Source organism: Sus scrofa, chromosome 6 (assembly GCF_000003025.6).
Source record: "Sus scrofa isolate TJ Tabasco breed Duroc chromosome 6, Sscrofa11.1, whole genome shotgun sequence".
NCBI classification, from domain to species: Eukaryota; Metazoa; Chordata; class Mammalia; order Artiodactyla; family Suidae; genus Sus; species Sus scrofa.
The window spans coordinates 115,367,607-115,390,437 of record NC_010448.4 but is presented as its reverse complement, the minus strand read 5'-3'; the positions used below and the strand labels follow the sequence as shown (position 1 = coordinate 115,390,437).

Genomic DNA, 22,831 nt, shown 5'->3' with positions numbered 1-22,831 from the left:
TCAGAGGAAGACTGTGGTCTCCAGGCTTTCAGGAAGAAGATAGTGAGACTTCTGTGGAACATTTTGCTTTCTTTCTTAGGGACTAGATGCATTAGGTCAATTGGTGAGGATGTGAAGCCTGAGCTTCAGGTGTGCTCCGTGCTCCTACATGAACAGATGACACATGTGTGACTTGAAGAGCACTGGAAACTGTTCCTCCTCTGGACCTATGACCTAATGATAATGAAATTTCATTTTTGTTCCTGAGTCAGCAGATATTCCAAGTATTAAAGATCTATATTTCCAAGGAGGAGCAGTGCTTTCTGTGATTTACACTTTACTGTGAATTTATCGAGCAATTACAAAATGTAACTAGTTACAGTCAGTTTTTTTTTTTTTTGTGTGTGTGTGTGTGTTTTTGTTTGTTTTAGGGCCACAGCTGCGGCACATGAAGGTTCCCAGGCTGGGGGTTGAATCGGAGCTGTAGCTTCCGGCCTACACCACAGCCACGGCAATGCTGGGTCCTTAACCTACTGAGTGAAGCTTTGTCTTCATGGATACCATTTGGGTTTGTTAACTGCTGAACCATGACAGGAACTCCTACAGTCAGATTTTTAAAGGAAGTAGGAGGTAATGATTATGAAAACATTTAGCGTATCATGTTCTAGAAATAAGGTAGTAAAACATGCAAAAGTAAAGACATATTTAACTTCCTTCTATTTTATATTGGGTCAACCAACTTTTGTAAATAAAACCTCTTTTCACCCAGCACCATAAATTCGACAGTAACTGGATATAAAGTGTGGTCATTACTGTTCTACCAGCATTCCCTGACATATGTATCCTGCTGGAGGTTGGGTCAGTAGCATTGTTCCTTTCATGCTAATTTCAAGTACTATTTCCCTCCTCCCCCCAAACCACCAGGCTACCCTGTTCTACTTTGGTGGCAATGACATAGAACTCTAAGGGGGAAAAACCTTCCAATTCTATCCTTGTCCCAGGAAGCTCAACTGAAAATTGCAGTCATTTGGTGATTCTCATCAGTTTGACTACATGATCACAATTTGATATGAATGAATTCATCTCTATTTGCTTGTGTTTTCAGAGGAATTTCCCGGGGAAAGGGGTAGACAGGACAAGCCATGTGGTTAAAGCAAAAAATTAGTGAAAAAGAAATATTACAGTGCCAGTTTGGAGTCATGAGAAAATTAGCCTAGTTAATTCCTAATTTTACCTTTGATCAACAAATTACTTTTCAGCCTGGTTGAGCATCTGCAAAAGAAGACTTTGGATCAGATAATCTAAATGTTTTGAATTTGTATGGTTTCCATAGTTTGTATGTCAGAACTCTTTGAGTTCATTTTGAAAATTGAAATAATAATTATTATTTTTATTTCAAATCTTCACGAGCACAATCTATGTCCTAGGTTCGTTCTCCTAACTCCTTTATAGAAACCTTGAGGGGGGTGGGGTAGGGACTGTTATTATTTCCCTAACAATAGTCAGAGAGGTGTCAAGAGATTAAGTCACTTGCCCAAAGACACACAGCTGGTAAGTGGTACAGCTGGCATTTGAACTCAAGTAGTTTGTTTCCAAAGCCTGACCTCTTAACCGCTAACTTAAAACACACAGTTAAAGAACAAAACCAAACAAAAACATTTCTAGTTTATCTTTTGTAGTCATTAAAATGTAATATACAGTTAGTTTTGATTGACTTAAGAGATGGAATGAAATGAAAACATTTTCTCCTGGGTCCTCCAGTAGTAGGTTTTGATTTTATGCAAAACCAGCAGATTTTCTTTGCTTGACAACTCATTGTTGCCTGTCAGAATATTCAGCAACATCTCCTGACTTGTTCTTTCAGTGGAGACAGCCTTCCCTAGGCCGAGTTGGCAAAGGTGCCAAGAGCAAGTATTGGCTTGTTCTGGAAGCCCTGGGGAGTCTTTGTAGCTTAGAGTAGAAGGTCTTCTATCATCCTGACAACATATGCCTTTGTTGTTGGTTTACAATTCGAAGGACTAGTCAAAGACCAACACCAAGAGGACAGTTCCAGGGTTCAAGAAAGTGTAGATAGAAAGAGTGGCTAGTTAGAAAATCAGCTTGGATTTCAACATTTAGCAGGCAGAAAATATCTTCGGAGGAAAAAAATCCATAGCCGTTTATAACAGCTGAGAGGAAAGGGGGAGATGCAGAAAACTATTGTCCAAATGTATTTGAGCAAGGGTTGTTACACATTAAAATTTTTTGAAGAGTTCCCATTGTGGCTCAGTGGTAATGGATCCAACTAGTATCCATGAGGACATGGGTTCATTCTTTGGCACCACTCAGTGGGTTAAGGATCTGGAGTAGCAGTGAGCTGTGGAGTAGGTTGCAGACACAGCTCAGATCCCACATTGCTGTGGCTGTGGCATGGGTCTGCAGCTCCGAGTTGACCCTAGTCTGGGAACGTCCATATGTTGAGGATGTGGCCCTAAAAAGACCAAAAAAAATTTTTTTTGACATACAGAAAGTTGTATATAATTAATGTATGCAACTTGATGAGTTTGGAGATAAGTATAAACTCATGAAACCATGACCGCAGTCTATACTATAACCTTATTTATCGCCTTCAAAAATTCCTTTTCACTCTTATTTATACCATTATTTTGTGTGTGATTAAAAACATTTAACATGAGACTTACCTTTTTAGTGAAATTTTAAGTATACAATAGAGTGTTAGGCATAGGCTCTATGCTGTATACTGGCTCTCTAGCACTTATTCACCTGGTACAACCAAAAACTTATACTCTTTGACTAATAACTTCATGTCCTATTGCACATGTTTTCACTAATCAAAAGTTGTGATATTAGGCCTGGATGAGACTAAATAAAATCTGGTCAAACAAGGCCTCTTCTTTGTGCCTTACCTAGATAAATTTGGATGGAAAATCTAGGTGATTATTTTCTTTTTAGTAATACATCTAGAGAGCAGACTCCATGTATGCACAAATTTTGTATCTGCAACACTACTAAGCATTAGTGTCTGATCCAGGATCTGATGATGGAAAGACACTCTTCAGCTACATCAATCTACGTGGTTACTGATGGCAAATATGTGCGTGTGTGTGTGTGTGTGTGTGTGTTTCACCTCCTAGTTAGGACCATAAAAATCTTATTATGAATACTAGACAGTAGGACTTAGAAAGGCATGACTAAGTTAATCTCATATTTTGTGTTTAAATACCCCTTCTTGACTTGGTAACAGTGCCTTCTTGCAGGACCAGAAACCATGTCACTGTGCCATCTAAATAAATCCAAGATTACCTGATTCTGTACTGCTTTATAATTAAGAAAGTTCTTTGAAATCCTCTCTTGATTTTGAAAGACTATAAATACTTCCTTCCTCTGAGGAAATGAGGACATCCATATTTTTTCAATATCAGTGTTTTGCTTATGTTATCATAATTTGATCTTCTGTTTTCACACAAAATTTACTGTTTGCTCTTTTGATCATGACATATTCAGCACATAGAAAACATTAGAGATGTCCTGAAGCATAAAATTAAAAATACAATGTTCTCATGTACTTTATGAGAATAAAGGTAGAGGAAGAATTGGCTTTAAGTAGGAAAATATTTGCTGTAGTTGTCAAAACGTATTGTTATCCACAAATTATGGAAAATGCTAAAGTGGAAGGACCCATTTAAAGTTATTATTTTAAAAAACAAAACAAAACCCAAGATCATAGATATGGAGGACAGATGGATGGTTGCCAGAAGTGAGGGCTGGTGAGGTGGGCAAAATGTGTGAAGGGCATCAAAAGGTACAGGCTTCCAGCTATAAAATAAATACGTTCTGGGAATGTAATGTAAAGCAGGGTCACTGGAGTTAATACTGAATTGCATATTTGACAGTTGCTAAGAGAGTAAATCTTGAAAGTCCTCATCACAAGAAAAAACACTTTTCTTGTAACTATGTATGGTGGTGGATGTTAACTTAAATGCATAGACTTATTGTGGTGATCATTTTGCTATACATATATATTAGCAATATATACACATATATATATATCAAGGAAAAAATTTAAAGTAATTTTTACATCAAGGACACATGTCCTATAACCTCTTAAAAATAGTGTGCTATTAAAGTAATTCTTAAGGGATTTACCAGAAAGGAGATTCCATGACCTCTAGGTAGCTTGCTTCTGTTATTAATTGTGGAGGAGAGCTGACCAATGTGTTCTGAAAAATAAATTCACATATTTTTCAAAATAACAGCACATTACGTGTTTGCGTTCTTTCATCTATCTCTACCTCTTTATCTCTCTCTATCGCTCAATCAAATATGTATATATATGCTTTACATTGTAAGCTTCTTTAACCTTTAGAATTATATCTAGATTTATACTTTTTATTTTATAATTTTCATTATTTTTCATCCAATTTTTCATGTTCATTCAAGTCTTAGAGCTGAAAATAAATAGATTATTCCGAGAGAGTAATAAGTATTATTATTGCTGAACGTAGACCAACCTTCACATTTGTGCCATTTATTGTAAGGCCTTGAGGAAGTTACTTTTCTTCTCTGGGTCTCTGTTTTCATGACTGTAATCTCAGAGTTACTGTAAGAAATAGATTAGAATATAATCATCTTGGCCATCTGGTAGACCTCACCAATGTCATGTTTGTTCCTGCTCTGGTAACTGCATACTTTTGCACTTGTCCTTTTAGATCATCATTCTCTTGAGTTTTAACTACACCTGCATTGTGTTTAGACTTTTTTGTTTTGCATTTGTTTAAAAAAAGTCAAGAGGGAGTTCCTATTGTGGTGCAGTGGAAACGAATCCGACTAGTATCCGTGAAGACACAAGTTTGATCCCTGGCCTTGCTCAATGGGTGGGGGATCCAGCATTGCTGTGGATCACCATGTGAGCTGTGGTGTAGGTTGCAGACTTGGCTTGGATGCTGGCTATGGTGTAGGCCAGCAGCTGTAGCTCCAATTCAACCCCTAGCCTGTGAACCTCCATATGCCACTGGTGTGGCCCTCCAAAGCAAAATAAATAAATAAGATAAAAATTAAAATTAAAAAATCAATATATAAAAGCAAAAGACAGCAAAGACACCAACCTGAAATAGTCTGTGTCTTATCATGAAGGAATAGTAGTGCACTCTGAATCAAGCACAGAAGAAGGAATCTCAGTCAGTAGTCTTTGTGGAAAACGTGTTGTTTCTGGCATCTGGAATTTAAACAATTATCTTTTTTTCATCAATTATCTGTTTTACGTACAAATGATCTCAGACTGTGTTGTTGAGCAAGTCTTAAGTGATATGATCTCTAATTCAGAATTACTCTTCACAGACTCAGTAAAGGAGTGGAGAAAATGCTAGATTGCCAACAACATGAAGTCCTTAACTTTTGTTTCTTAATTGTTAGTTGCATTGAAGCTAGTCAGGAAAAGGTATTCTTTTACACTCTTACTTGATTTTTTGAAAGTTAAAGTAAGAGAAACTGACCTTGCTTTTTTTATTCTTTCAACTTTCTGTAGACATTCCTGTTGTGGCTCAGCAGGTTAGGAACTCGACATTGTGATCCCTGGCCTTGCTCAGTGGCTTAAGGATCTGGAGTTGCCACAAGCTTCTGTGAAGGTTGCAGATGTAGCTCAGATCCTGCATTGCTGTGGCGTTGGTATAAACTGGCAGCTGCAGCTCCGATTTGACTCCAAGCCTGGGAACTTCCATATGCCACAGATACAACTGTAAAATAAATAAAATAAAATAAAATAAAATAGTAAAAAAGTTTCTGATGGCATCTGCTTAAAAAAAAAAAAAAAACTTTCTATGAATAGAAGGGACCGGTGATATTTTTGGAGTTTACCTGCATGGCTTTCATTTTCCTGGGATTGTTGTGAAACATCTGTGTTAAGCCATCCACTTTCTTCACTCAACATTCACTCTAATCCAGTTTCCACTTCCCATAACCCAGGTCCAAGTCGAGTTGTCTGCATTTGAGAATGAGGAAGGTCAGCCAAAGCAAGATCTGAAGTTCTAAAGGGACTTATTTTCTGGCATCCCTTTAAAAGAAGACATTAAAAATAATAGGCACTTACTGGGAGACAAACCCACTGCAGGGGCTGATGGCTGTCACCAAAGTCGTGGTACATTTTCGTCATCATGTTAGGCTGGAAAACCTTACCTTCTCTTTACTCCAACTTTTCTGAGTCTTCATAGAATGTCAAAATTTTTGCTTGATAGACCATTCTAAATGACCAAACAAATGAGTTAAATATCCAGTTAGTAAGTTTTCTTTGACCTCAGCCAGCATCTCATCCAGCACTGTTTCTACCTGAAGAAGAAGAGATTCCGGGAGTTCCCTAGTGGTCTAGTGGTTAGGATTTGGCACTTTCATCTCTGCGGCCCAGGTTCAATCCCTGGACTGGGAACTGACATCCCACATCAAGCAACTGCACACTGTGGCCCCCTCAAAAGAGATCCTGAGTCCCCATATACCTCCTTCCTACTTGAGAGGATGCAAAAAATGTATCAGCTAGAAAAAAAAGTAAAATATGGATAAAAAAATATATAGGCAATCATTTCCTTACATCATATTTCTTAATGGTTATTCATTGCAGAGAGTTGTTCAGCTTTCATTAAATGGTTAAGGAAGTACTCATAAATTTGTTGCCAAACAATTTTATTTTAACAATGTTACACTGTTAAAGTTTTAATATATACTGTTTAAAATTCACAATACATCAAGTAAAAAGATTTTGAAGTTTTAAATTTTTCTACTTGAAACAGTTTTTATTCTTTCTGAAAAAGTACATATACATTTTTTGCTTTGAATTTAATTTTACATGACGAATCATTTGTAGGTCCCCCTAGACCCAACGGATCTATTTTTATTTTAAATATATTTCATTTCATTTCAGTTTTTCCCTTATTAGACTTTACTGTGAAGGCATGGTTTCTTCTGTAGTTTGACAATGCAGCAAAATCCCCATTTGATGGAGAGTTGGTTTTTTTAAGAGGCAATGGTAAAATACTTTGAGGATCCTAAAAACACTTTTGAACTTGGAATCAGGGTTCTTCTTGTGACTAATTTAATTCTCATGCATACACAAAGGAACAAATGGGCTCTGTGTGTTCTAGATCTGGGAGCAAAATTCTATTGAGCAGAGGACCTCGTGGTAATAACAGAGTGACTTCCTCAGGATCTGGGAGCCTCCTCCAAAGGGTCTAGTTCCCCTCATCTCAAGATGGGCACCCCGCAGGCCTTGCTACCTTGGAGCCTGGTCTTGGAAAAATAGGTTGGCCCTGCTTCTCGGGCTGTCTTAGCCATACCTTCCTGGTGGTCGTGGAAGTGGGAAGAGGGAAGAATGCTAGATGTAAGGACATTTGGCAGGGAGGGGTGGGGGAGACTCTTTTTCCCTAGAAATCCTCAGGACTGCTCCCTCCTGGGTTAAAACACAAACACTTAATTGCTTTGCATTCCATCTGAAAAACAAAGATAGGTTTTGAATACGGCAAAAACCTGAAAGGAGTATTTTATATACAATTAGAATAGAGCTAGACAATGACCTTGTAAGTCTCAGCTAATGTTGATAAGAGGTAGGGTGCTCTCTATGGGCTAAAGGTTAAAGACCTTGAATGATCAGAAATGATTTGAAGAACTGCATTGCCATCACAGTAACACAAAATAATGTATTCTAAGCTCTCACTAACCTAACATTGTTATGCTCAAGAATTAAATTGCAATAGCTGTTAATTTAAAAGAAGTGAGGGTTAATAAAATAGAGGTCACTGATAATCCCTTTCCATATTTTTTTTGACTTGAAATATTGCATATAATACACATTCACAAATTTCACTATGTGTTAGTCTCTCATCAAAGGCCTCTTTTGCATATGAGGAAAGCCATGTTTTGTATTCCCAGAGTCATCAACATAATAAACATCACTGTATTATGTCATTACCCACTGACATTTAAAAAACATCACTATATTATGTCATTACCCACTGACATTTAAAAAATAAAGAATATATATATTTTTTTCTTTTTACAGCAGCACCTGTGGCATATGAAAGTTCCCAGGCTAGGGGTCAAATTGGAGCCTCAGGTGACAGCCTACACCACAGCTACAGCAACACAGCTTTCAAGGCAACACCAGATCCTTATCCCACTGTGTGAGGCCAGAGATCAAACCTGCATCCTCATGGATACTAGTCAGGTTCTTATCCCTCTGAGCCACAACGGGAACACCAAAGAGTACTTTTCAAAGACTATTAACACAGGATTACTGTTGAAGTGCATAGCTTAATGTATTACTTTCTTTAGATAGATCCTTTCAAGGTGATTTTAAAAAACACATAATATTTACAACATAATAGACTTTCCCAAATGTCCTATGACATTTCTATTTCAAAATTGTCATTATAAGAATATGACAAATATAGATGCAGCAAGTTTTATTTATAAGCCAATACCCTTAGCTTGAGCAAAAGATGTACCTAGGATCTCCCAGCACCAAGAAGATGGCAGAATTTCAAATGCAGCTACTTCTTTTCTCTATGCAGCTCAAAATGCTTTAGCAAAGACCTTATGACTCATATCATTATTAATGATATAAGAGAAGCTGAAAGAGTCAAGAACTGGGGCTCTTGACTCCAAGCACTTAATCCACTAAAACACATTGCATTTGAAGTTTAAAAATTGGTAGGAAATTTTCCTGCTGAATATTATTTTAAGATATTTTGAAAAGCAGCAAGATTTACTATGATTGGAATAGTATTTGAGAAGAGTGACAACATTTCCATTTTGGGGTTTAACTAGAAAATTTAGGCTATAATCGCAATCAGTTTAGAAGAGTAGCAAATAAGTGCCAAATCAGACCAGTACTCTGAGATTTGCTATGTTGTTTTGAATAATTTGGTTGAAATGGCCATATTTGGCCAGTATGTTATTCCAGTTCATTTTGATCAGATCAGACGGGAACAAGGATCTTCTGTGCAGATTTGATTACAGGACCCTGGTAGCTCTGTCGGAGCATGTAGGTTGCCAGGAACACTGGAAATTGGGCAAATCACTCTTTCCGTCACTATTACATTTTGCGTGAGAAGTGGATCAAAGACTGCAGTGGAGGGTTGCATGAGGGAACCAGAAGCCGAGTAAGTCTCCGTTACCAAATAGCTACCCTGCTGCAAAGGGTCAGGAATGGAAATGGCTGGTTGGAGAACAGAGCTGGAAGCAGACAAAGCAGAAGCTCCCTGGCTGCCTGACAACGTCTGGTAGCAAACAGATTCTGATTGCTGAACTTGTACGGATTGGCCACAGGATTCAACTCCAGAACCGCTGTCTTTGGCTGGTGGCTGAGATTTTTTGGCTTCGTCATCCATCCCCAGGCTTATCTCTGCAAGCTTTTTAAATTTGGGGCCAAGTGAGTCCAAGAAGCCATCATCCCACTCGTCGGCAATAAAACTGCAACAACCCAGGGAGCCGACGGGAGAACCGGGGACACCGGTTCCTTCGTTATCATAGATCAGCAAGCAGTCATTTGCTTCGTGGCCATCGTCTTCCTCCGCACAGGCAAATGCTTTCTAAAGGTGGAGGAAGGTGGAAAAAAAGAATTTTGAAAGACGGTCCATGGAAGAATGTAATGCCTCTCACAGAACTCAAGGTTTGATCATGAGTGCATGATTTAGGTAATCCATACAAGTAAAGGCATACTCTTTACATCAGGCGTCTTGTTATAGAAGTTACCTGTGTTTGGAGAATAGTGTTGTTGATAGTCCTTGGAAATTGAGTCTGGCCTAGGCTCGTGGTTTAATGCTTGATTTTCAGGGCTTGAATTTACATAGACTTAGGTGTACTGAGCAAATGTGTACAAAACCTAGAGGTGTTTGGCTAGGCCGAGTACGAGGGTCCCCATGTGTTCTTGTGCTAATGCATGTCTTTGTGTGGGGTGTGGGTGGAGCCATCCCACCGTGCACCCTCTGAGACAGCTGTCAGCCAGACATGGGTCTCTGATGAGACTCTGTAACTCTTGGGAGAGCCTGACTTGTAACTAGGACCCATACACAACTTGGAATATCCCAAGAATCCCCATCCTAGACAAGCCCTTCCTGCCAGTTGCTCCTCACAGTATCACCCTTCATCTGCTTGGACACCAGGCCAGCACTTACCAGTTCATACTAAAGCTTTAGATGAGATGCACCAACCAAGAGGCAAACACCCTACCTCCCAGAGTCCTCTCTGTTCTTGCACCCTTTCTCCCTTTCAGTTCTATGCTTCCTGACACTTCACCTGATCTTCCATCACATCCCTGGTCCCCCCTTTTGTTTTGGGGTCATTAATTCAGTGGTTCTTCAACTTTTTTGGGCACAGACTCCTTGAGAATGGGAAGAATACTATAACCCTCTATGAGAAAAACATATGCAGATGTATTCTGACATACTTCATGGTATAGGAAATACAGAGCAAGCTGCTTTGTATTCCTAAAGAGGATGCTGTGGATCTGGGTGCAAAAGGTTTTCCTTGTCAGTTCAGTTGGAGGGATGAGGCGCCCTCTTCTATCCCTTTATGTCTACCGACCCATTCTTCCTTTGGGCCAGTAGCCCTAATTTTGTCAGCCATCTTAGGTATACTATATACTATTTTCACAAGGAACCTCTCTTTTTTTGTTGTTGTTTTTGCATCTTACGAAGCTGTAAAAAAAAAGGAACTGTAAAACTGGAGTCACGTAGAAAGATCTCTAATGTAAACAAGATAACAAAGCCACAGAATTTTCCATTACCTGAGAAAAGTAGGAGTCCAGGAAGTTCATGTTTACTGCCCCTTCGCCATAGTCTTTGTTGGTTCCTCCAGTGGAATGTCTTGTTCTCATTGTCCCAGACTGTCCTGCAGAATATATGCTAAGGCCAGCGGCCGCTCCAAATCCCGCAGCGGCTCCAGATCCTCCAGCTGCTCCAAGCTTGGTGGTCAGTTCCATTCCCGAAGCTCCCTCTACCACTGTCCCTCCGGCATATGTATTTGTACAAACTTCTAAAAACAGGAGAGACAATTTTATAGCATTTCATGCTGTGATTTTTTTTTTTTTGGTTGTGTTTTGTTTTTACTGGGTTTTGATATCCAAGAACTGTCTCCAAGTAAAACAAGGAAATGGGAGAAAATATAGTTATATGACTAGAGGTGATAAGAACACCCACAGCCTGTTATGTGAGAGTTATAGGGGAGGTGAGGATGTAACAGAGGATATTAGCAGATGAAATAGCTCCGAAAACATGCTAGTTAAAAAATATACAAAGGAAATAGATTTTCAACAGCCAGAAATGGAAAAGTGAAAACAGAATATTCAGCACACAGCCATAAGCTTCTAATGCAATGCTTGTTTGTTTTCAGGAAAAAAGAAATTGTAATTAAGCTGTTTTATTGGCTCAATATGGAAACCAAGAAGGAAATATACATAATGTAATCATACAAATTAGCAGATGCTAAGTTGGTGTCTTGGTGCCTAATGAAAATTTAATGAGTTTTGACTATTCTGCCTTCACATTACATTTTCATGGAAAGCTGTTTTTTTCTAGAGAATTCTAAATATAGTTTTTGCTATGTAATTATAATGGTAGAAAAGTTAAGTATTAATGTAGCTGGTAAAGGCAGATGGTTACCTCTTGGGGGAGGTCTTATAAAGATTCTTCAGGCTGGGTATTTAAAAACAATCTATTGCTAAGCATGGAACTAAGAAAAATTTGAATATTAGGCATTAGCTCTTATTATTCTAGTTTACACCTTAGTTGTGGCATTGAGATAATAAAATAGTCATTTGATAAAACAAATAAATACATAATTTCACCTATATGACAACATAAGTGATCTTGTCCCATGATGACTGAATATGAGAACTGGTAATTGAACTCAAGTCAGGAAACTGTTAGTTCTGGGGAAGGAAGAAGGGCAAAAAGATCTAGCATGTGCACACAGGAGGCTTTAACTGCAAATACTACCAATGTCAATAGTCAAAGTAGGATGATGGGTACCTGTTGTTTATTATATTTTCCTTATCATTTATTTTTCTATATGTGTGAAATCTTTGCATATTAAAAAATTAGTAATTGACTATATGAGAGCCATACTTCAGTTGGTTAAAGTTTGGAAAAGTATAACAAATCTTCTGCCAGTTAAAAACAATGACATCAGTGGACAAATGAACTTACTGAAGCCAGAGCTAGGTCACGGAGTTGGCTAATATACTAATATTAAACCATTTCATTGAAATTCTATTTCAGTGGTAACATCTCTCCGTATGTGCACAAATATGCAAATTATTAAGAAAAGAATTTAGAACAGTTTTTATCATTCATTGTTTCTTGCTGAACCCACTATTGTGTTCAAAAATAAATTTGATGTTCACTTACCGGAATTTTCCATGAAATCAACTCCATTGGAAGATATGGGTGGCACACGAATATTTGTGATTTCCTGCAAACCATGTGCAAAGAATAAGTACATTTAATAGTTAATCAGATTTCAGCAACATAAGTAAAATGTGCCCCTTTGCAAATAGTGACATTACAAGAAGCCCAAATTCTTGCAGGAGTCACCATTTTTATGATTTGATATCCGAAGAGCTAAGATCCTAAAAGCCTTCATTCATTTCAGCACTGATTCTCAAGAGTCTTAGAGGGTCAGGAATCTCTTATTTTTAGACCCTGTTACCCCTTTTCCTGTTGGAATATAAATCGAATTTTGCTCTGTATGCTTGAAATAAATGTTTCACCGAGTGGATTCTCACCTTGTCTTCAGGGTGGGCTCCTTCGATTCCCCACGGATGAATTGTTCCTTCTGAACCATCAGGCACTGGGATGAATCCACCAGTCACTCCCCCGATAGGACCCCTCCCACAGTCGCAAGTCAGCAGCAGAAGGGGGGCCACTAGTAGACAGGAAAACAAAATGTCAGAACGTTTGCATCACTTGAAACAATTTGACATTGCAATTGTCAAAAACCTTGTAAAGAAAATGTAGTATTTTTAATGCTTATGGAAAATCTACTAGAAGGCAAAATTAGTTTCTGCCAAAAAATCTGGTAAATTAAGCATACTAAAATTTCATAGGTTATGAAACTGAAGGAGACAGATGAAGTTATTCTTGTGACACATATATTGTTTTCTTAAAATAGGCTCGGATAAATAATAACGGTGGTCCTTCAGCTCCTCAGTCCTTTTCTGTAATATATTTTTATTATGTTTGCATTAATTTGTACATGTTGAGGCTCTGTATATGATTTCAGGTGAATACCCACCCCAATGGTCAAGATATTAGGTGGACATTATAATGTTTTAGTAATCTGGACTCTAATGCTCTCTTAGTGAACAACAATTAACCAGCAAATTCCCTCAGCAGCTAGAGTGATGATCTAATATCATTGCACTCTTAATTGTGATTTAGGAATCTTTAGCTTGGAGGGGCCTTCCTGCCTGGGTAATTATCATTCTTTCTGTGCATATCAGTCACATCTTGGCAATAAAGATTAACATCGATCTCCTGCTAATGGACCAAGAGAGAAAGGCAGCACTTCCCAGGCTAGGTAGTCAGTGGCCCCCATCTCTACCTCTGGCTTGCCAAGGCCGCTTAAATCCTAATGTTTGAATTCTGTTTACTTATGGGCAGCTAAGTGAAGGGTTTAAGAGTATATGGCCTCTGGAGTCAGACTTGTTGGGTTTGAGTTTTGGCTCTACCATTCACCAGCTGAACAAATTAAATCTTTTCTTGCCTCCATTAACTTAGCCAAAGAATGGGAGAATATATAGTGTCTGTATCATAGATTGCTGTGAGGATTAAATGAGTTAATATAAAGGATAGTAGTGAGTTGCATGAGGACTTACCCATATTGTTTAGATGGACCATGTCCATTATATTAATTAGGTTTATATATATATAAAAGAAGAGTATTAAGGCAAGTATATAAAATAAGACAGAATTAATACATTTTCTCAAAATTTAACCTAATGTTCATATAAGTGATACTTCTAAAGTTTTTCTTTATTGTCATTCTCAATTCTGTGACTTTATGGGATGTATGGAAAGCGTTGAATATTGTAATTGGACAAGTTAGTTTTGAAAGGTGGTTAATGTATGTCTATATGCTCAGTATTTCCTAGGGGCCTTTGTTTTTATATGTGCACCCAGGGAAAGTTTTTTTAAAGTGTTGATTGCATTTCTACAGAATGAAAAATGTATGTTCTGTCCTGCACAAAATTCAAGATATGCCATTTGCAAATGATAGGATTCCATGAAGCAGATATGATTGTGGGATAACACAGTGTATTTCCTCTGACTGTCATCCTGAGCCACAGTCCCAAATGTTCAGTGGCCTAGAGGACATATCCATGTCTCAAAGTAAACATTTTAAAATCAAATTTATCATTGCCACCATACTTATCTGTGCTTCCTCTGATATTTTCAGTTTCATTTAATCGTTTCAGTGGCAGCTGAATTCAGTGGTTCATCTGGATTTCTCATCCACGCTACCTATCCACTGTCTCCAAATCCACCCTGTGTACCCTCATAATGCCTTGCTCACCTATCCTTTCCTTTCTCGTCTTATGCCACAGCTTGAAATCTGGCTCCATTGTGCCTTATGAACTATTACAATAACCTCCTAACTCTTCTTTCCTTTTAGATTTACAGTACACGCTGCCAGTGTTGTCTTTCTAAAATACAGATGTGATCATATTCGTCTTTTATTCAAATACTCTCAGCAACTTTCCTTTCCATGTGTATGTAAGCCCTTCCAGATTAGTCCCAAAGCTTTTGCCAGTTTCATCTCCTTCAATCTCTACAATTTCCCGATTGCTTTAGCCTCCCAAGGCTGTGTGGTTCCTAAAACCTGACAAGCGTTTTCTGGCTTTGGCTCAGGCTGTTACTTTTTGGAAACATTTTCCTTTTTTTTTTTTTTGCCTTTTACGGCCACATCTGTGGCATATGGAGGTTCCCAGGCTAGGTGTCTAATCGGAGCTGTAGCTGCCGGCCTACACCACAGCCACAGCAATGCCAGATCCAAGCCACATCTGCGAACTACACCACAGCTCACGACAATGCCAGATCCTTTACCCATTGAGTGAGGCCAGGGATCGAACCCACAACCCCATGGTTCCTAGTCGGATTCATTTCTGCTGCACCACGACTTTCCCTCTTTTTTATATTTACTATATCCTACTCATTTTCTAAGGCTCAAATTGATGATTCCCCTAACCTGAGAAGCCTCTACAATATTTCTTAGTATTCACTTCTATTATATTTTATATTATTACATGTACTATAACTTTTTCTTGGCGTAATTTCTCCATATAGTTAGACCTGCATAAATCTGGTAACTACATGACAACTAGAATCAAGGCCCCTTTCCTAGAAGCTAGCACAAAGACTCATATATATATATATATATATATATATATATATATATATGTATTTAAAAATTTTTGCTTTTGAAAGTGACTCACATGACATTGGAAAACTGAAACTCTGAGTGCCAATTTCAGCTATTAAAGGATGCAAGATAACTTCAGAATGGTAAACACTTTTGGGGAAAGTGAAAGGAGAATACACGGCATATGCAGGAGGCCATTAAATGTATATATATGGCAATTTCTTTTTTTAAAAAGAGATCTGAGTAAATATGGCAAGTATTAATGTCTGTTAAGTCTGATTTGTGGCTGCATTTATGCTTGCCGTGCAATTTTCTGTACTTCTTTGTGGTTTAAAAATATCTCATAAATTAAGCAAAATTTAAATGAAGTTGAAGTAGACTTGATTATTATGAAAAATCATTTTAATTCTAAAAGTCTATGGTTTATAATAAATTAGGGAAGTGATTGTGAATTTATCAAGGCTTTCTTTTATTTATATAAAAATCTGCCACAAAGTTGTTTTAAATAGAGACTTGTTCCATTCAAAATACTGTTTGATTCACACAATATTACGTGCAACTTTTGGAAACCTACCTATTAAATAAATAAATTTTGAAGTTCCTGTTATGGCTTAGTGGGTTAAGAACCCGACTAGTATCCATGAGGATGTGGGTTTGATCCCTGGCCTTGCTTAGTGGGTTAATGGTTTGGTGCTGTGGTGAGCTGTGGTTGCAGATGGGGCTTGGATCTGGTGTTGCTGTGGCTGTTGTATAGACCAGCAGCTGAGGCTCCCATTTAACCTCTAGCCTGGAAACTTCCATATGCTATAGGTGTGCCCTAAAAAGGAAAAATATAAAAAATAAATTTTCCTGTTATTGAAAAATAATATATGTGCGTCATTTCCCTAATGTGTTCAATAAACTTAATCTTTTTTTGGCTGCGCCTGAAGCATATGGAAGTTCCTGGGTCAGGGATTGAATCCAAACTGCAGCTGCGGCAACAATGGATTCTTTAACCCATGTGCCAGCTGGGGATCGAACCCACGCCTCTGCAGCTACCCGAGCTGCTGCAGTTGGATTCTTAACCCACTGTGTCACAGTGGGAATTCCCTAAACTTAATCATTTTCAGCATGGGAATCTTAAAGGAGTGTATTTTCACGTGGAAAGCTATTTTGAGGAAATTCTGGATTAAGCAATAACTTCTCAGAGTCTGTGATACATTGATGTGCATCTTAAAGCTCCAAGCTTATGATATCTTACGTATATCCCCTAAATTTACTTCGTCAGGGTCCTCTTTTTATTTCAGAATCTCATGAGACCTGTATGTGGAAAAGACATGTCAGAAAGGGCTACGCTCATGGATAAAGTCATAATTTTGATGTCACTGACAGTGTGTAGAATATTCATGCTTTATTTTTTTCCTTCTTGGTTCCTTTGTGCTGTTTGCTATGTGTCTAATTTATATGACTTGCTTTGCTGTATGATAATTGCTTTGCTGTATGATAAGTATAGACTATTGGCATGTTAACTTTAAACATTTCCAATTCTCCCAGAAAATGCCATTTCCCCCCAGCTTTGCCTCTCAAACAATTGCAGAGGTGCACTGCCCGTGCAGCATGAAGCTCTGCACTTGTGGGTGCAGGCACCGGGTACAAGCAGAGTGACGCTTTGGCATACTCACACAGCAGCATCAAAAGACCGAGGAGTAGCAGGCCAATGGCTGCAGGCCCCAACCTCCAAGATGACGTCTTCCCATTTTCGGTCGAAGGCGTTTTGGTCGGAACCGGAGTTCCACAGGTATCCCTGCTGTCACACTGACAGACTTCCAGAGTCAGGCTCTCCGGCGTCTCACACCGCCTGCCTTGGCTGTCCGTGACCACGAGGGAGATTCTGTACACCCCAGGAGATATCTGCTGTGGGGCTCTTAGGAGGGCGGAGGTGTCTGTGGGGAACAAACAAATCAACAGTAGGTCAAGGTGTCTTTTGCTCTTAAAACTACTTCTGTTTGAACAGAACCAGAGTTGCCATAGATATCACTGTTGCAAAGGGTGGGGCTGACAGTGGGGTGAGGCTTGAGCAGTTATGAGCCTACACGGTTGAGTTGGGGTATCTGGGCCTGTCCTTCCTCCTTGTTCTGTCTGTTCCAGGTGGGCCCATTGTTCTCCCCCATGAAAACTCAGTCCTACCTTGATTTTGCCCCCAAGGAAGAGGGGACGTGGACATCATTTAAATGGGGGCCTCCTCCTTCTGGGGCTTCACCACTCTTCTCTAAGTGCGCACCAACCCCTGGACTGTTGTGGTGCCCCTTAAATGTGTCCCCTCTGCCTCACTCCACGTTTTTGCTCCTGACTTCTCAAGACTGAATTCCCACTTTGGCTGCTGCTACCTCAGCTGCTCCCATCGATCCTCATCCCATGAGCCTCATGCATTTTGGGGTTCCCTGTGGTGAAGGCCGCTACTTATCTGACTCAGGAGCAGTGATCATTTGCCATTTCTATGCTGTCCCATTCTAAGTGGCTCCAGCAGCAGCTCTCGTAAGCTGTAGGGTTGTGCTGCTTGGATAATTCTTGACCCCATTGTGCCCCTTAACATTGTGCCTGATCCTTCCAGTCCAAGCGCTGTTGCCTTGCCCAGCCTCACCCAAGCAGGTGCTTATATAATGCCAGGTCCTGTCTCTCTATGATATTTCTTTTGCACTCTTTTCACTGGCAGGGTGTCTAGTGGAGCCAAATGCACAATTTGGAGCTAGATCCTTACACCGAGATCAGGAAAGCCCCAGGAAGGAAAGCCACAGAGAACAAGATGCCTTTGGTGACACTAGCAATGGAAGATACCTATGACTAGGCAACAGAGAGCAAGCACATGCTTGAAAGGAAGCAAGATTAGTTCAGAAAAGAGCTAGAGAAAAGTGAATTCATTTACAAGGGATTTGAAGTGGACTGGTGGTCACAGTAAAATCCACAAAGGGAGAAGATTCTTATTAAGTCTAATAGCTTTTTCTGTGAGACTCCTGGAAAACATGGAGCAGGTAAAATTAGCATGATAAAGGTTAGGAGAAAAGGAAGAATGATTGGCTCTTTCCACTGGCTAATGGGTTTATGAGTCCAGCATGCCTCAAGATTCCTGACTGGTAATAGATGAGTGACAGACTTGAGCTGACCCCTCCAGTGCTTCACATCTGACAGTCTGCTTAGTTAGGAAAAGTTTATATATTTAGAAATCTAAACAGCTCTGCAATAAAATAGATGCCTGACTCTAATCTTTTTTTTTTTTTTTTTTTTTTTTGTGGCGGGAGTGAGGAGGTAGAGATAAAAAATGAAAAATAGAAAAGTATACAAAAATTGGACTCTATGCAAAAAACAGAAAATATTAAATAGTGCTAACATTGTATCATTCCATTCTCTTCTGAAAAGAAGAAATGCATGAGGCTACGACCACATCTTCATTGCTAAAATCTTTTAAATTGCTCTTGGAAAGGACTTGCTCCTCAATGAGCTCTCTTTTATCCTTCTGGAAATAAGAAGCAGCAACTTTCATTTGTGGAAGCAGCTTTATAGTTACTCACCATCCAGTGATGCGATACTCCACACAACTGGCAGTTTTAGAGGTTGATCCTCCAGTGAAAATGTGTAGGGGACAGTGAATTTATCCTTGTCCACGGCTCTAGCTGAGACAACCACAGAAGGTGATGAACTACAGATTGTTTCCTTTTCCAGGGCAATTGTGGGACAGTTTTCATTAAAATCAGGTACTTTAACATATACGGTGCCTGTAGATGTTTTACCCGTGTTTTCTAAAAGAGTAACATTTTAGAGTTAAAGAACAGAACATGTCGTATCAAAATTAAATAAATAAATAAACTTTTAAAATTTCTCTTGCATGCATGCAGCCAAATTAGCGTGCCTACTCCTACAATGAGAAATTGTATCTGTTACTCCTACAGGTAAAAAGATGTCATGCCATTTCCACATCTTGTTAAAAGCAAATTTAAATTTATCAACTTGGCTGAGGTCTTTAATTAGTAGCATTGGCTATTAACTAAATATATTTGGAACCAAGACCTATAAGGTGATGGATTTACTGATTACAAATAAAATCAACATAAAAATAGTAGTCTTCTTAAATGTAACCTACTGCATGAGCCCTGACTGTGTGAAAGATTTTTGCTTCTAAAGCTTGGGCCAAAGTATTTGGAGTAAACAATGATGTGTTTTTATTACCCAAGATACATAAGATTATTGAAGAAAAAAATTAATGCTGATAATCAAAAACAATAAAAAAACTCTCAGTGGTGGGATTATGAATGATTTCTGTTGTTTCCCTTAGTGCTTTTTCTCTTTTCCTAGATAATATGATTTTTGGTGTTTATTCTTTTGTTTTTATGTTTGCTTATTGCCTTGAGCATAAATTAGTTTTACACTTAAGCAAACAAACAACAGTCAGTGAATATTATTTTGAAAACATTTCAGAGAATTTTTATTGTCCAATCATATAAGCTCCTGAGGTTTCTCTAAGTGATTCTCTCTGTAAGTAGCTCACAAAGGCACCTCCCATTTGAGGTGAGCTTCCCTAATAGGCTTTCTGTACAGTATTTATCCACCTTCTCAAACGCAGAAATTCCTGCCCCAACCACAGCAAACGATAGGGACAAAATACAGAATTCTCTGTGGTCCAACAAAATCTAATGAGAAGTTGGAATGCGCTATCTTCTCCTGGATTTAGCTGCCTCAGACTTGAGACCCAAAGCCCCTAAGATAATTAACTTTATCTAGTGATAAGGGCAATATATTAATAGCTGTAATCACTTATTACTCATAAAGAAATGCCAACTTGAGTCACGTTTCCCTAAAAACAAAGTATTTTTCTTACCGTCTATGGCTAGAACCTCAGCTGTGATTGTCCTGTTAACTATGAAAGTAGCATCCCGATCAATGTTTTTGGCAAATTTGATTTGAGCAGTTTTTGAATCAATAATTAGCAAACCACCATCATTACGTCCCAAGATGTATCTGTTTTGTAATAGAACACAATAATAGTTTTTATTTCAAACATGGAATGTTACCTATCTAGTGAAAATGACGCATTCATATTTAGTGTATTGTTACTTAATGTAAGACATTGAATATACTTTTATAAAAAGCAGTAGAAAATTAACATATTGTCATGGATGAGGAGGCTTTCATAATCCTTAAGTATATGTTAGCCTGGTTTTTCAATTTCCTGCTCCATTCAGTAAAATAACTCTGTCCTTGCTCTTTATGCTACAGCAACTACTTTGCATGGTATCCTAATATTTTAGGCATATGTGTCTTTGTGTTAGTCTGTCTGAATGTAACATGGTCTTCTGGTGAGCTCGTACTTTTCTTTTCTTTTGCTTTTTTTAGGTTTGCACCTGCGACATATGGAAGTTCCCAGTCTAGGGGTTGAATTGGAGCTACAGCTGCTGGCCTATGCTATAGTCACAGCAATGTGGGATCTGAGTCACACCTGTGACCTATACCACAGCTCATGGCAATGCCAGATCCTTAACCCACTGAGTGAGGCCAGGGATCAAACCCACATCCTCATGGATCCTAGCCAGGTTGGTTAACCACTGAGCCATGAAGGGAACTCCTGAACTTCTACTTTTTTTTTAAGACTCAACTGAAAGTTTCCATGAAACTCTTCTGCTCTCTCTAGACGGGCCAAGTCATTCTTTTCTTAGTTTCCACTTTAACTTATGTTTATGCTACTTTTGCTCATAACACATGCCTCTTCTTGAGTTATATATTTCCTTGACTTGGCCAGCTTTGAATCTTTTGTATCCTTGGCATAGAATGGCTTAGATGTTATTTTGTAATGATTTATGTATTAAAATGATGTCAAGGAATAATATGATATTAAAAAAAAATCTCACCTGACAGATGAGGCAGCTTTGTTAGTGTCTTCATCAATGGCTTGATATGTTCCCAAGACATAATTGATTAATTTTCTGCTACTTATGCCTTGTTGGACCACGAATGTCTTGGAAGCAGGACGGAATGCAATTCCTTCCCTCACGTTTATTACTTGAATTGTGAGTGGGGTTGACTGGACTCGATATTGAGAGATTACTGATTTGTGAAATTCAGCCTTGTTTTTGACGGCAATACCAAGTTGCACACTTTGTAGCTGTTCATAGTCTAGAGACTAGATTAAAAACAAAATTAGAAGAAAAGAAGTGTCCCCAAAGTATGAACTGGCAAGAAGACAAGAGAACTCCATGTTATGTGCTATGAATGAATCCTTTGCTTCCATATACAGCAAAATGTTTTCATAGATCATTGTAATGTTGTGACGAGAAGCCTTGAGAATTCTTAACTCATAAAACTTCAGTTTGATAACTGATACTTAGAAAGTAGAGTACTTCTTTTTTTTAGACTAACGAAACATGATTATGGTTTCTTTAGGTTATGTGGTGCAGTGGAAAGAATCCCAAATTTGCTATGTACCATGGTTTGAATCCTGATACTGCTACTTAATAGCTGTGTGACTCAGGGCAGAATATTTCATATCTCTGAAGCTCAGTTTTTCACTACTGAAAGAAACTCCCTTACTCCATCAGATTGTGTGAGGCCTGAACAAATTAAGGCTCACAATGTGTTCCTGTAAATGACAGCTATGGACATTCATGAAATAGTCATTAGATTCATGAGCAGCAATGTCTTTCCTGACTTAAAAATTCCCTGGTGGCAAAGGCAAATTATCTTGATGAACTTGCTTGGCAAATAGCCCTCTGCAAAGTGGTGAGTGGCTGGCCCACCGATTTTTCATAAAACCATCTTCAGATAACCTTGTATGATAACTCTTTGTTTGGTCCTTTTATTGAGATGGCCCAACTCAAGGCCTGAGGAATCTCAGAATAGCTTTTTCCTTTCGCTAGTAAATCTTTTAAGAGTGATGAGATAATGAAATGCTTATTTGGGTTATATTTGTGTATAACTGAAAATACATTAAGGTAGGAGATGGGGACTTGAGTTTTAACTTGGCTGTGACAGGTTTTGTGGGCTCTGGTGTTTCCTAGTGGAGAGGAAGAGAAAGATGCTTCAATAGGTAATGATAAGACAATGGGTAAGTGACAAAAGAGATGGTAGAGTCTCTGTGTGAAAGGGAGTGAAGACTTGTACTTGAGAAAGTCGAGGAAGACTTCTGAGAAGTTTTCATGTGAGCAGAGTGTTTCAGGGTGAGGAGGACTTGTCCAGGCAGAGTGAATACAGTTGCAAATGGTCAGCATTACAGAAGGTGATAGAAAGCTGACTGCTGAGAGGCCTTGGATACAGTTCTGAGGAGCTGAAGGTCATTTCAAAGGCCCAAAGGGGTCATCAACCCTGGCTGCATATTTGCTTCCCGGAGGAGCCTTGAAGAACCAATTTTTGGCCTTCCCCACATACTGACTGAACCAATTGTTCCCACATGCCCACGGCTGGGAGAAGCTGAGATGATTCAAATAGG

At 38.7% G+C, this 22,831-nt stretch overlaps 1 protein-coding gene across 1 annotated transcript in view; it reads right to left on the bottom strand.

Annotated features, from left to right (window-relative positions):
• Positions 6,688–22,831, bottom strand: part of DSG3 (desmoglein 3) — a 31,746-nt gene continuing 15,602 nt past the window's right edge. The window contains exons 9-16 of the mRNA XM_003356391.4: positions 21,258–21,529; positions 20,231–20,370; positions 18,927–19,154; positions 17,043–17,303; positions 12,746–12,885; positions 12,369–12,432; positions 10,748–10,995; positions 6,688–9,551 (exon numbers count right to left, since the gene is read on the bottom strand). Of these exons, the coding sequence (XP_003356439.2) occupies positions 8,934–9,551; positions 10,748–10,995; positions 12,369–12,432; positions 12,746–12,885; positions 17,043–17,303; positions 18,927–19,154; positions 20,231–20,370; positions 21,258–21,529 (1,971 nt within the window). The 3' untranslated portion in view covers positions 6,688–8,933. The remainder of the gene's footprint in view (positions 9,552–10,747; positions 10,996–12,368; positions 12,433–12,745; positions 12,886–17,042; positions 17,304–18,926; positions 19,155–20,230; positions 20,371–21,257; positions 21,530–22,831) is intronic.